This window comes from Aedes aegypti, chromosome 2 (assembly GCF_002204515.2).
Source record: "Aedes aegypti strain LVP_AGWG chromosome 2, AaegL5.0 Primary Assembly, whole genome shotgun sequence".
NCBI classification, from domain to species: domain Eukaryota; kingdom Metazoa; phylum Arthropoda; class Insecta; order Diptera; family Culicidae; genus Aedes; species Aedes aegypti.
The window spans coordinates 19809281-19825417 of NC_035108.1; the positions used below are offsets into that span (position 1 = coordinate 19809281).

Below are 16137 nucleotides of genomic sequence, written 5' to 3' on the forward strand. Positions count from 1 at the left end.
TAGACAAATTTTATGTTCTACAAGGTTTTCGTAAATTTTACTTTGAAGATAATAGTGCTAAAAGTTTCAAAATAAAAAAAAAGTTGCTAAAAGTACTAAAAGTTAGGAAATAACGAAGTTTTGGTGATCTCACTGAAGGCCATTTTCAAAAACTTGATAATTCAGCATTACTTCTAAATCTTAATATTTTTAAAACTTTGAGGTTTCTCTTTTTTTATTGTAATTTGAAATCATAAGAGCACACGAATTTTTGGTTTAAGGAACTATTGAAATATAAGCCTCACTCTAATATGGAACCTTTCAATACTATGAATCATTGTAAGAGTCCCAAAACTAGAAAGAATGTAACTTTGATTTTAAACACAAGTGCTTTTATAAAAATACATAACAGGGTGTAGAACTCCATCGAGAAGTTCTTGCATTATGCAGCCCACAGACGCGCAGACCGTTTGAACAACATTAATTCCGTTGATGCCCATGTTGGTGCTATGTTGGACCGTGTGAAACCGAATTGACGATTGGCAAGTCGGTCGACCATAATCAAACGAGTTTGATTTTGCTCAAACCACCGGTGGGTGGAGCCAAATGTTTGACGAACTGATCATACTGTCTGTAGGGATGTTGCACGAACATCGACGTTTAACGGCGGCCAGTGAAAATGCATGAGTTTACGCAGCGTCGACGCCATGGGGTTAAAGCAAATGTAAACACTTGAGTCGTTTCTATATATTTCACTTGTGTTTTACCACAATCCTTATTCTATTTCATTAGCAAATCTACTAGCAGTTCAACAAGGGATTCCTCCAGGGTTTATATATAGAATTCCATCGGGAATTTCACCAGCAGGAATTCTTCCAAAATTCTCTAATGGATTTCATTGGTAATTATTTCATGATTCCACCGGGTGTTCTTTAGAAATTTAATCAAAATTTTGTTCAGTAATATAACTAGGAATTTCTGTAATAATTCCTTTCGAATGTTCACCTGGAATTCCTCATGGGTATCTATCTGAAGTTTTTCCAGGGATTTAATCAGGAGAACTTGAAAAGTTTCCATCAGAAACAATTGTTAGGATGCCACCAGGAAATTCTTCAGAGATTCCACCACGAACTTCATCGAAATCTGCTTCACCAAAATCGGAAGTTCCTCTAGTGATTCCATCGGAAGTTTTCTATGGATTCCATCAAGACTTCTTCTGATGGTTTAACCAGAAGTTCGTTGAGGGATTCTACCTAGAACTTCTCTAGCAATTCCATCAGAAGTTTCTCAAGGGTTCCATCAGAAGTTCTTTCAAAGATTCTACCTGCAATTCCTCCAGAGATTATATCAGGAGATGCTCAAGAGAGCACATCAGGAGTTCCTCAAGTAATTCCATCAGGATTTTTTTCTAGGGAGATCATAAGGAGTTCCTCTACGGATTCTATCAGGATTTCCATTAGAAATCTTATCAGGAATTCTTACAGCGATTTCATCACCTTTTCGAGGTGCGTTACGAGGTTAGATCAGTAAGAGTAACAGCCACTAAGACTCACCTATTTGTCCTAGATGATGAGGAGGTCGAAGTGGAAAAATGACTCAATCAGGAACTGAGGCTGGGTTTAATTCATTAGACAAATTCATTCCGAGCTCAAGTGCTTATATTTCGATATCTGGCCGAACCTTGAGGGACAGGGATTGAGGGACGCGCTTTTGTGAGTTTAATGGTGACAAACAATTTACTTCAAAAGGTATAAATAGCGGTATCTTTTTCTAAAGAGACTCTATGCAAAATGGTAAAGAATGATAATTGTATTAAAAACGACTACTTCATTATTTCTCAATAGTAGTGGAGTAGAATGACATGCACTAAACAAAGGGCACGGATATACCACAAAAGATCAAAGAAATCTGGTCGCAGTGGTTCATCCCGAACAGAAACAGAATGATTCCATCAGGAGTTCTTCTAGAGATTCCATCAGAAGTTTCTTCAGAGATTTTACTTGGAATAACTACATGAATTTGATCAAGAGATTTCGTATGGATTCCATCAGGAATTCCACCAGGGAATCAGAAGCTTCTCTAGGGATTTCATAAGCAGTTCTGCTATAGATTTCATTAGTTGTTTCTACAGGGATTCCATTAGAAGTTTTTCCAGAGTAATACTTCTAAGCATCCATTAGGAATTCGTCAAAGATTTCATTATGAAATTTTCCTGTGATTCCATAATGAATAGGTACTTTCTGGGATTTCATCAGAAGGTCTTCTCTGAGGAACAATCAGGAGATTCCTCCAAGAATTCTTCCAGAGAGTACTTCCAGAATACTTAAGGGATATCTCTCGGAATTCCTTCAGCAACATCTCCAATGATTCCTCCAGAGAATCCTCCCAGGGGTTTTACTAACAATTTCTCATTAGGATTTCACACCGGACATTTCAAGGGATTCCTCGCGCAATTTTTCAAGGAATTTCTCTAGAAATTTCTTAAGGAATTCATTTCGGCATTGCCCAAGGGATTCCTCAAGGAATTTTTGAAAAAAAAATGTCGCGAACTATCTTAAGGGATTTTTGAGAATCATCAGGAATCCCTCCAAGGATTTTACCTGAAATTTCTCATCACGATAATATCAGAAATTGGGGAATCGACCAGTATATCTTACAGCGAATCTATCAAGAGTTCCTCCAGGGATTACAAATAATAATTCGTTCAGTTATTCCACCAAGAATTCCTTCACCAAAGTTTCATCAGAACTTCCACTAGAAAAATCTTCCGGAGTTTCGTTTTAGTGTCTACCAGAAAATACTTCAATGGTTTTACTGGGATTTCTCTTTTTAGAGTTCATTCAGGGTTATCAGAAATTCCTCCATGGAATTAACCAAAAAATTTCCAAAGAGTCCACTAGATTTTTTTTCTGAAAAACAACCAGCATTTCCGCGAGAGAATCTACCAGGAATTCTCCGAATAAATATTATTCATCCAGGGATTGCACTGATATTTACCCCGATGATTGAAGAAAGCATATCTCTGAATTCTTCTAGGTTGACTGTAACCTTGTACATTTTTTATCAAAAATGTCTGGGAATATCCTTGGAGCAATTTGAACAATCTTTGCAGGAATCACCAAAGAAATCATTGGAGAATTGTCCAGAGAATTTCCTTTTAAAGCAATCCCTGAAGGAGATCCAAATGGGTTCTCTAAAGTATTTTCGCGATTTTTCTTGGAAAAAAATCCCGCAAGAAATATTGGAAGGAGTTGATGGATAAATACTTATAGATGGGTTATCATCACTGAGTTTAAAAAAAGATTGTTCTTGGGTTTTTAACCCTTTATTCACTTATTCACTGCACTGCAAGAAGAACCTTCTTCACTTAAATCGAAACTAGAACTGCCTGACTGTTCCCTGACTAAAAACTTCCTAGGTCCTAACTGACTGACATAGAAACTGCTACCTCAGCTAATCCGGGTACTTCGTGTCGAAGTGTTGGCCGTTGGCTTCCGTTGCTGGGCGATCTACTACTGACTCTTCGGTTTGCTCCTGGCTGATGCAATTATGATGGCCGAATGTAAGTTGCTATGTCTGCACACCTTGGCGTCTGCTGGTAACTCGATGCTCACTGTCTCCACGTGTTGGTTGGTTGGGTATGCGCTTACTGGGATTGCTGACGTATGCGCATACCGGTATCGGGAATTGATTTTGCTAGGAAGTTACAAGGATTCGTACATAACTAAGTATCTCTAGGAATCCTTAGAGGAATTTCTGGTTGATTAACTGTCACGCTACTGTGAGAAAAAAAAATACCATAGACGACGGTGACGAAAAAAATAGCGTTACAATGGTTCACAGCTCATAACTCAACCATCAATCAAAACTATTATAATTTTATTTCACCGTAACATGGATTTACGTAGTTTCTTGGGTGAAATAAATTTGGAGTGTAATCATAAATTTTTTGTTCTACTTAAACATGTTCATCTAACGTCTAAAAGCAAATTTATTCCGAAAAATCTACACTCCCGTGCAAAAGTTTGGGTTCACCCCCTCAAAAACATACAAAAGTGTTTTGTACATATCTCTGTGATTACACGTCCAATTGAAACTCTTTAAGCCGCATTCGAAAGGCAAAGAGTTTATCTTACTTCGTATGTATTTTTCTAAAAACATTTTTTGAATTTTGTATACTAAATTTTTACTTAAAGTTGTGACATTTTTCAAAACACATTGAAAAATCATATTTAATTTCCTCAGCGTTGAGTCGACCAAAATTTTTAATCAAATTATCATTAGAATCGTAATCTTATATTCTTTGAAGAGACCCCACGAAATTTTGGCAGAAAAATCTGGAAAGTGTTCAAAATCAATGAAACAGTCATTCAAGTCATCGTGCAAAAGTTTGGGTTCACCCCTCAGTATGATGCAAATCGTGCAAAAGTTTGGGTTCACCTGAGAAGCACGCACATCATTTTTGTCAATATCTCTGCCATTTTTCAACCGATTTTAATAGTTTAAAGTTTTTTTGAGCACAAATAATGGCACGTACATGATTGGTTTGAGATTTCACAGATTTAAGTAAATTCAGGTGAACCCAAACTTTTGCACGATACACCACACTGAGGGGTGAACCCAAACTTTTGCACGATGACTTGACTGACTGTTTCATTGATTTTGAATACTTTTCAGATTTTTCCGCCAAAATTTCGTGGGGTCTCTTCACAGAATATAAGATTACGATTCTAATGACACTTTGAATAAAAATTTTGGTCGACCCAATGCTGAGCAAATTAAATATGATTTTTCAGTGTGTTTTTAGAAAAATGTCACAACTTTAAGTAAAAATTTAGTATACAAAATTCAAATAATGTTTTTGGAAAAATACATACGAAGTAAGAAAAACTCTTTGCCTTTCGAATGCGACTTAGAGAGTTTCAATTGGACGTGTAATCACAGAGATATGGACAGAACACTTTTGCATGTTTTTTAGGGGGTGAACCCAAACTTATGCACGGGAGTGTACATGCCATTGCTTTGTATTTCGATTTTCAGGTAAACATGCTTATGAGATAGGGTTTCTTGTAGTTTCTAAGGTTAAACAAATTTGTAGTGTGAAGTGAAAAAAGGGTTTTCCTTAGTTTCAGGTAAAATACATATGGAGTGTTTTCAAAAATGTACGTCTATTTTCAAATTTAATAACTTGACTTCTGCTATCAATTTAATGGAGAACAAAAACCAAATGGCATCGCTTTGAGTTTTGATGTACAGGTAAATAAGTTCAAGATATAGGGCATACCCCTTAAAAACCATATTTCTCACTACGACTATGTGCAATATTATTTTTTTTTAAAGACATAACGTTAAGCACTCAAATGGTTAAAGAAAATCAAAAATCGGTTTGTTCATTGTAAAATTATGATTTTTTAAAGATTTGGAGCATTTTTTAATAAAAGACCCTTAATACTGTTTTTCCTAGCTACGACCATGTTTAGTATTTTTATATGAATGATCTACAGAAGAAGTGTCGAATCGTGAAACAAAATCAAGTATTGGTTGCATAGCGGCACCGAAATATTTTTTATAGGTTTGGTAAACATTCCAAATGGAAGCCCCCCATTCTTCATTTACTTTGCTACGACTCTGTTTGATATTTTCCCTGCAATACTGGTCATGAATCTTTCCAACGGTAAAATAAAATTATAACATTTTTGTCTGATGGCTGAGATATGAGCTCTGAACCATTTTAATGCTCTTTTTTAGGAAGACATATTTCCACACCCTCCTTGAAACTCTTTGTTCCTTGCTACGACTATGTAGAATATTCTTATTTACCAGCTGAAGAGTCAAGCTTTATGACGGTGAAAAAAGATTTGAAATCGAATGACCAGTTTAAGAGTAACAGATGTTCTAAAATCTGTGTAACGCTAATTTCCGCACCGTTTTCTGACAGTTAATGAAGTAGTTCCTGAATAAATCTTAGGACGAATGAGTCGTAAGGTCCCTTCAGAGATGCCATCATTAAAACATTGGAGAAATTCTTAAAATAATTTACTGACGATTCCATAGAAGATAGAAGATAATCTCTGCATGTCAGTAGCGCAGCCAGGATTTGGCTCTAGGGGGGGTTTTGTGAATTTCAAAATACTCTGAGAAGATATTTTCTGACAAAAATCGAATTGATGAATTTAAGTAAGTTTTTTTTTGCATAGTAAAATAAATTAGGCAATTGCAATACATGCACGTGATGCTATTCACCCCTTATATTTTGAAATTTTTCAACAATGTAAATGACTTCGATTATTAAGTGCAGCAATTTGCAATACAAATCATTGCCCCTATTGTTGTAGAAGGTGAAAAGTTAATCAAGATTGCAAAACTAAACTGCCAGAAGAAGACGAATTGTCACATCTTACATAAATGGAAATCTAGAAAATCGAGTAAAAAAGTCAAAAATGAGTTCTGCTTTCATTGTGAATATTTTATTTGCAAATGTGTGATAACACCCTAAAATTTTCAATGCTACAATTAAATTTTGTTTTTGGAAGACTTAGTACATAATACGATTGTTTTACTAGTTTAGTGGGACGCCAATGCATTCATATTTTTAATGGACAAATCCAAAAATTTTAAATTAACACCCTATGTATTTTTTACGATTTACTTAAAAAATAGAATGTAATTATTGATTCATACCTACAAAATCACAACATTGTTGAAATTCCTATTGGTGGCGAATGCTTCAACCGGGAGCTAAATTCAATAGCATTCGCTGATTTGTTTTTCTCTCTAATCTTTTAAAATCAAGGAATTCATATGCTCTGGAGATCGCAAACTTTGGCAAAATGCGGAGGCAACTGTAAGAATTTTGATATTTAAGATACTGCATCAATGAAAAGATTCCAATATATCTGAAGGTTGTTCAAACTGCTGACTCAACGCTTTCAGTTTGATTAAAAAAGGCCTGAATTTTTTGTTATTCATTAGCTTTTTATAGCAGTAATTACCAGATAATTTTATTTTTATCAAACTCCATGAAGAGTTTAAGAAAAAAACAACAACTTTGAAGAATAAATCTGTAAAAACTACTGACAATAACAGTGTTCATACGAACCAAACTAAGTTACTGCTCTGTAGTTGTATGATGTGTAGTGTTGAATTTCAAAAATATACTTGGAAACCTTATAATTTTTCGGCTATGGGGGGGGTTTCGACCCCCAAAACCCCCCCTTGGTTGCGCCACTGCTGCATGTATTTCTGTAGGAATTTTAGAACAAATTTCTAGAGAAAATCGTGTTGGAATTCCTTAAGCAAATAATGGAAGAAAGTTTGGATTATTCGTTGAGGGATATTCTGGAGGAAACTGTGGAGGAATTCTTAGGAAAAAAAATAGAATAATCACTGGAACATTTTTGATGGAAGGAATTCCTGGTAGAATTTTTGCTAGATTACCTGTAGTAATTTCTAGGGAGAGATTCCTTGAGCAATCTCTTTGAGAATATCTAGAGAAATTCTTGTTGGAATCGCAGGAAAATATTCTTGAAAGAATCTGTTTAGGAAAAACCAAAATATCACTGGAGCAATTCTCTTTGCTAAATCTTCGGGGGTTTTTTTTTTGGTGAAATTGAAGGAAGTATTGGATGAATCAATGAAGAAATCCCTTGGAATGTTGTTGGATAAAGCTCCGGAGGAATGTGTAAAAAAATTACAAGTAAGAATCGTTAAATAAATTTCTGGTGGAATTTCTGATAGAACTGAAGAATAATTGAAGATAGAAGACCTGAAGAAATTGTTATGTTGAGGATTGTTTTGAAGTTATCGTTGAAGCAATCAGTAGCGGAAATCCTGAATATTTTGTAGAAAATCTTTGAAAAGATCTATGAATGAAAGCCAGAATGAATTCCTGAAGGATACTCCTCACAGAATACTCTACTACTCCTCATAGAATCTGTAGATATTTTTTTTGGAAAAAAATATTGATAATATTTTTGGTAGAATCCCAGGCGGAATTTCTGGCGAAATCTCTAGTATGACCCATTTATTTCTGAAAAAATAAAAGTAGAGTAACTAGAGGAAACTTCTAAAATATTCTGAATAGAATGCTTGGAGAAATTCTCATATCGATGACTGCTCAGAATTATCCCCGACAGAGACTCCTTGCTTCAATAATTACCCCAAAAAATCGTAGAAACTTTCCCCCCACAGCCAAAGAATTCGGTGTCACATCGATGTGTTTTATTTTCAGCACAGTGTGACCTTTAAATTTTGTTTTTCTCGAGAACATTGGCACCACTATAAGCTCCCACTGCCCACACAAGGTGAGCACGTGGTCAAATAGCATCGCACACATTTAACGCCTGACTCGTTTGGACACGTACTTCAGACAACAAGAAAATCATCTTGATTCACATCCAATCGTAAATATCCGTTACGAGGCCCCAGGGTGCGTTCTTCTACAAAGTCCAATTTATGTGCACTAGGGAGTACGTATCCTGTCTTGCAGCGTTCTATGCTAGGTACAAGGAGTTTTACTCTTGTTGTGTGAAGCAACTCTCGATTAATGTCGAAACGCTTCAAGGTCGCAATTAGCGTTTACGTTGCAGGATGCCCACGTCCACGAGAGGGAAGACCTGGTTTCCCTCCAAAAATGAGCCTCCCACGAATCAATACGCAGTTCGCCTTCATTTCCTCGAAATTTGGAACACCTAGTATTCCACAAACGCACACATTCAAATATTTCGTCGCCGTTGGCGTCGTCATCATCGTTAGCAATATTGATATCGTTACGTCTGTTTTGTCGCGTTACGACCCGGCATCAATCAATTATTTATTGATAGTAATTTCCCGGGAAAACCCCGTGTTGAACCTTGGCCTATCTGTGCGAGCCGTAAAGCTCCGTTCGAGTGGGGGAACGTATTAGCTAAGTAGAGGTGTCGTCCTTCGGCCTTCGTCAACTTCACCGACCGGAGGTTGTTGGTTCGGGCCGAGCGGAATTCTTTGACGCTATCGGATATGGGCCAAATTTGATGAACTGCGCCTCCAAATACGAGACAATGGTGTTGTGGTCCACGTGAAGGTGTATGTGTGTTTCTTTGGAGGTATGTGGCATAATTTGTCGCCTATTGAATGGGTTCTATGTTATTCGGGTGAATGGTGTCAATAGAGACAATAGGTTGAACGATATACGAACTCGCGAAAAGGTCACACGGACGAGAAAGTTAGTTGGAAAGGTTTATAACAAAACAGGTGGTTGCAGCGATTTCAACGAAAAAAATAAATAAATAACGCTTAATTTACAAGAAAAATATAATATTGTCAGCTATTTCAATATAAAGCTTCTGTTGCGTTACATCTTTCTAATTTACCTCACCTTGGTATTTTGTCGTATGAATCCCATGAGGTCAAGCAATTGTAGGATGAGTAACGACTGGTTGCGGCCATAATCCTCCTGCGCGAAGCGAGCTTAGTACCCTCCCTTTCCAGTAATGCTCTCTCGCTGGTTTTCTCTCGTTCACAGCCTCACTCGACGGTGGCTTTCCACTTCACTTCACTACTTAAATTCCCAACGAATGCTGGTTCACTTGAATGGACAGCTACTAGATACTGTGTTTGCGATACTTTTTCGATTGCCATTATCGGGGGGAGGCGCGCCTATCGGTTAACGCCACCTATTCCACACGTTTTTGCTGCGGAAGTTGCACTTGTAACCACTTTGACCCATTGGCAAACAGCAGCAGCTTCGCTATTACCATCATTAGCGGTTATTGGAATATTCACAGTAAGGTGGCCCATTTGTGTATGAAATGAAAAATGATATTAAAACAGTCGTAAGGTACGCCCTTTAAATTTGTTCAATTGGACCCCTAGAAGCTACTGTGAAAATTTTAACAGAATTTGACAACTCTAAGGGATCTAAACGAGCTCCAAGTTTGCATGTATAAAATCGATAAAAACAACGGTTCCTATTACCTTATCCACCATAGTTGGCGCAGTAGTGGATGAAACTCTTTCATTGTTGATTTGAAGATTAAATTAAATTAAAATAGTAAAGTAAATTAAAAAGCAAGGATTTTCTACAAAATTTCGTTGGCCAAGCAACATAAACTTTATCTTGATGGTTTTTCAAATTTTTGAACTCGAACTTGAACAAACGAAATTCATGAAATTTTTAATGTAATTAAGTCCAACTGCTGTCTGTCTGAACCTGAATCATATAAAAAAACATGTCTATCTTTCAGTATCAGGCGAGGAATAGCATGGAGGTTCTGAGGCTTCAATACTCATTAATGCCCCATACTTGCCATTTAAGAGAAAAGAGAATAGTGAATTGTCAATTTTACGGTACGTAATAAATGAACGCTGTCAAATCTGAAGCTGAAATGTTGCATTGAAGTACATTTTTTGGATGCAAAATTAGTTAACCATCAATTTGTCACGTGACACTCTAGCACAATGCTGGTGCTGTGTACGGAGGGCGAGGGTTTTCCCATGTTTGTGTAAGGTAAAAAGGTGTAATACGCCCCCCTTAAAGAAAAAAAAACTGCCCTTTTGCAGTAGCAGATGCATCACTTTTAAATTTTTTCATGTCAATGTGTTGCTTATTTAGTTGGCCATGCTCTGCACACAACATTCATTTTCCAGGTTGCTTCAAAAAAGTGTATAAGATGTTTTTTTGAAAACGGTCCAAATGTTTACGTCTCGAAACAACCCGTGCAATATGCCCCTCCCTAGCAAAAAAAAATCACAACGTTGTAGAAATGTTTCCAATGCGAATTCCACCACCTGGTATTCTTAAAAGCGTTCATTCTCAGTCCTCTTCCGGTAAAAGTTTTTCTATTAAATACAATAACAAGGAATGGGCTCAATTCACACTAAAGCTTGCTTTTCAGAAGCAAAAGTTTAAACCAAAAACCTGATTTATAATATGTTTTTATTTTCCTAAACGATCGGCAAAGTGGTTTAGGGACAAAACGTCGAAAGACAAAACGTTGAATGCCAAAACGTCGAATCCCAAAACTTCGAAAGGGACAAAACGCCGAAGGGACAAAATGTCGAAAGCTATCATTTTTCTAGCGAAGATTCTTGGATAACTAGCGTTGTTATGGAAAAAAATGGTTGCAATGCGAACAGCGGTGGAAACAGCAAAATTTGCAATTTTCATCACAGTAAGCATGAAAGCAATTTTCAAAAAATGTCAAACAATCATCCAATTGTGACGGGAAAAGAAGCAATGCAGCACTTAAAGCATACTGAAATTGAATCCTGAGGTATGCAGAAGTGATGTTAACCATTATTATGACAAAAGGATGGCAGTCAAAATTAAAATGGCAACTGATGGCTCTTTTTAGTGGGAGTAAAATCTAAAATTTGAAACGAAGAGAACACTACGTTTGACGATAGACGTTTTGGAATTCGACATTTTGGTATTCGACGTTTTGTCCCTTAGAAATTTTAGCATTCTTTTCGACGTTTTGTCCTTTCGACGTATTGTCCTTTCGACGTTTTGTCCTTTCGACGTTTTGTCACCCAACCCAGCAAAGTTGGTTAAGAGGATATTTTTGTGAAAGACAGTCATGCTAACGGTTTATATATCATGACCAAAATATGTGAAAAATTGCCATTTTTTTCGAAGCTTTTGTTCTTAAACACTAAAGATGGGCAAAAAGAATCGGTGCCGTTCAAAAGATCCGGTTCACTCAAAAGAACGAGTGATCCGTGGCTCTTTTTTGGCGAGAGTCGATTCATTTGATCAGCACGGATCAGATAAAAAGTGATTCGGAAAAAGAACGAACCGATTTTGTCCCCTATTCTTTATTTATTTGTTCGTTTCTCGGCTTTATTACAACGCTTGACACGTGTCTTGATTTGCGCGCCACGGCGCCACGCGACACTTGCAAGCAACGTTTTCTGCTGAACCGTGCTTTCTGTGCTCTCAGCATAGACAAAACAAATTAGCTCCGGTCACTTGCAAAAAAGAAGATGTAAGATAGAGAGAAAATGACATCTTGAATGGCAAGCACATGTTTTGCTTCTTCCTTTTGGTTCGGGTAGGGGTAATTGGCCGAGTGTATCGTGAGTTTCTGGGGAAAAATACACAAAGAATGAGAGAGAAAAAAAAAACGAAAGGAACGACGCATGTCGCGCAACAGGGAGTGAACCGCTCTTTTCACGTTCGGTTCAGTTCGCTCTTCTTTTGCGAGCCGTTTAGCTACTGAACCGTTCATATGATCCGGTTCACTAAAATGAGTGATTCGAATCGGATCCGTTCATTGCAATGAGTCGTTTTGCCCATCTCTATAAAACACTACCCAAAAATGAGAAAACCACAATGATGTGTTAATAAAAGATGGGTTTTTTTGTTTGTAAGGAACATTTCATCCGATGGTTACATTAATAAATTCCCAATAGCCGTACTAAGGAAAAACCAAGCTGACAAATTGAAAATGGTGTAACTTTAAATTTCGAACTAATATTTTGAAATCCAGATAGGGTTATGCTGGTATAGGTCTTTACTCTCATGATCTGATGACAGAACTTTGTTTACATCCGATGGACTTGAAAACGTGTTTTGGATTGAGTATTTATGAGTTGTGATCCTTCACCTGTCCATTTTCTTCAAATATTCTTCAAGAAATCTTAACCATACATAATGAATTGATCAAATACAGTAAGGACCCGATTTTGTCAACCCCTCGATGAATTTTAGGCTGACAAAATAGGGAACCTGACAAAATCGGGTCATTTTATTTTGTTCTTATTTTTCAAATTTTGACGTGTTACATGGTTACATGGACTTTTAAGAGGGCGATGGACATGGGAGTCGTCAGTTATTTTGATCAGGGGCTCCCCCTCCCTTATATTGGTAATATTGAATTTTAACACTTAATAAAAGGCATTGCCATTGCGCCCTCTGGCTACGCCCATGCGTGCATGACATCAAACATCATCATCAATTTTAATGTAAACGTGGTAAAACATGGCGATAACACTTTTTTTGACAAATTTAAATAGGTTGACAAAATTGGGTCAAAAAGCTGAACAATTCGGGGCTGACAAAATCGGGTCAGTACTGTATCTTTAAATTCAATATGATTAGAGATTAATTCTGTCTCTATTCACATAAAATACAAACTATGGAAGTGACAATGTAGCTCTCGGTGTAAATTTAAGAAGTTAAATTATTTATCATCTTAAAAAATCTTGTAGAAAATCATACACAATTCCAACAAAACTAAAGCGAAATTTCTGGTTCTTCACGCAACCCAAGGCATATAAATATTTCTTGACGAGTTGATGACGCCATTTTTGAATCCAAGATGGCGTCTTCCGGACTGTAAAAATAACTCGGAACCCATGCAATATTGGTATTTTTGAAACGGGACCGACGAGTAGATGACGGAAATCGATGCCCGATGGAATCCGAGATTTGTGATAATTTTCAATGCCAATTGTCCTATTTCGGTGAGGAGTCGTCCATAAAACACGTGGTCATTTATGGGGGAGGGGGGTCTGGCCAATGACCACGCTACATACATTTTTTCAATTTTTTGTATGTTCAAATGACCACGAAGGGGGAGGTGGGAGGTTCTTAGATCCAAAAAAAAATGAACACGTGTTTGATGGAGCACCCCTTATCATAGGTCCTCAGAAAAATATCTGATTTTTCAAATTAAAACTTGGGTTTATTTTGAAAAATCAGATATTTTACTGAGGAACTAATAGAAACATTGAAGGGATTTGAGGATGCGTTTCTCTAGTATGATTTCAAGAGTTTATCATAAAACTTGTAGAAAGGTGTCCTTACATTTGTCTCCCCTTTTTTAAGGGAATTTTGGTAGGTAGCTCTAAAGCAAAGCTATATTTTGCCTTCATTAAGACAAAATAGTTCGTCATTCGTTTTGACAGCCATGTTCACGTTGCAGCTCACAACTTTAATGTGATGAAACTAATGCCTCATGGTAAATATTGATTTGGGACAGTATCACTGTATATGTTCACATGCAGGAAGTATGCTGATACTTTTTCTGCCTCGTCATTTTAAAACCAATTGGTTTTCAGTAGATTCGATGTCGCAAATTTCAATAACGGTTTACTTCACCTTAAGAATAAAAATAACCATCATAATTTTACAAATTTTTAGTTATTAGCTCAATGTTTTAGAAAATATATCATTGCATTTGCTATTCGTAAGTCGATGATAGTTTTTCCTTAGAATAACTTTAAATTTGAACGAAAAAACTGGTTCTACTTCATGATGATTGCTAATGATTGCATGATGGATTCTTGAGCCTTAAACTTTGCCTCAAACCCTCGCAACAGAGAAAAAATTTTGAAAAAAAAAATTAGTATACCCCGAAAAATCTCCACAAGAATTATGGTGGATTTTCGTGAATAAATCACTGAAAATTTGCGTATAAAATTATAGAGGAAAATTTTGTTAATTTTTTGTAGGCATTTTTGAAAATATCTATTGGGCAATCAATTAGGGTGCCGGTGCCATTAGTGGACTACCTAAGCTATAAAAAATCATAACAAAATAACGAAAAGCCATAACAGAGATCTTTTGGCGTTAACAGAAAGATTTCAAGTTCTACTATATGGGAAAAATATAAAAAGAGTGATAACACTATTTTTTCAACATAAAATCGCTTGAGCCACTATTGGTACACGTGTTCCAGTAGTTGCGCTAGTGCTCCAGTAGTAGACGTTCGGGAACGATACAAGGAATTTAAAAAAAATTGGTAAATTTTTACATAGGTTTAACATTTTTCCCTCGGAACAACAACTAATATCTTTCGAATGAACCATAAAGATCATCTCTGGGACTTTTCTTCATTTTTATACATCCATTTTAAAAACTGACTCCAACCATCGATCCATTACTGGAACAGGACGGCAACTATTGGTGCAAGGGAGCCAATTTTTTTTCGTAAACTTTATTATTTATATGACTTTTTGATAAAATAAAAAGCTTAAATTTGGCAAATCAACTAAACTAGAGGCAATCTATCCACCAAAAATAGCGCATGTCGTTTTTATCGAAAAATGTACGTTTTATTCCATAGTCCAATCTACTGGTACATTACAACCATTGGTACCGGCACCCTAATCATTCATATTTTATTCTGAAATTATCGTAAAAAATTTATAAATCCCAAAATCTTCAGTCATTTTCAATTATCAGAAAGTTATCCATAAATTTCTCATATCAGTCGGATTTTTTTCTTAATACATATCGATCATTCCAGCAGCCTGTGGAAAAGCTTCTATTGTAGTTAACAGCTAGGAATAGTTTTCAGGACAGTTTACCTTGAATGACCTGCTTTGATATCTATACCAAATCAATGCCTTCTAAACCTCTCCTCCTTCTTCTTATTTTTTTCTATAGTAGATTCATCTTCTTCTTCTTTCTGGCGTTACGTCCCCACTGGGACAGAGCCTGCTTCTCAGCTTAGTGTTCTAATGATCACTTCCACAGTTATTAACTGAGAGCTTACTATGCTTATGACCATTTTTGCATGTGTATATCGTGTGGTAGGTACGAAGATACTCTATGCCCTGGGAAGTCGAAGAACATTTCCAACCCGAAAAGATCCTCGACCGGTGGGATTCGAACCCACGACCCTCAGCTTGGTCTTGCTGAATAGCTGCGTGTTTACCGCTACGGCTATCTGGGCCCCCAAGTAGATTCATGTTTCATTCATGAAGAAGACATTGATTTCAATTTTTGAGTTGGAAATCAAACATTTGCCACTACTTTGTTCACTTCTCTATCATAAAATTCATACACATTCAGTGATAGGACTTCCATTTTATTTATCTCTTCATAGCTTCATAGTATTGTGCTTTCACTGCACATTTGAAACAGTCTGAGAAATAATGTTATTAGAAATAATCTGCAGTTCTCGGAAAATCCTCTGCTGCGTTCCTAGAATATAGAAAAAATCCTGAATGTTTAAATAACTTATTTATTAGAAAATTGATTTATTAATCAATATTTTTGTCAACTATAGATTAGATTTTTTGGTATCACTCATATTACAAATCCCTTGTACGCCGTTATTTTTTATATTTATCATAAATTATTCTAATTGATTGATGTAAACGGCTGATATTTGTATTTCGTATTTGATTTTAACATCCCTTCATTTAGGTTCTTTTTCATGCAAAATT

General features: G+C 36.3%; 1 protein-coding gene across 17 annotated transcripts in view; it reads right to left on the reverse strand.

Annotated features, from left to right (window-relative positions):
- LOC5571223 (potassium channel subfamily T member 2) overlaps positions 1 to 16137 on the reverse strand; it is a 716145-nt gene that overhangs the window by 228075 nt on the left and 471933 nt on the right. For 3 of the 17 annotated variants that reach the window (XM_021840123.1, XM_021840124.1, XM_021840122.1), the window contains exon 2: positions 9335 to 9706. The exons of the other annotated variants lie outside the window; for them this stretch is intronic. In XM_021840123.1, the coding sequence (XP_021695815.1) occupies positions 9335 to 9405 (71 nt within the window). In that variant the 5' untranslated portion in view covers positions 9406 to 9706. The remainder of the gene's footprint in view (positions 1 to 9334; positions 9707 to 16137) is intronic. 17 annotated transcript variants of the gene reach the window in all.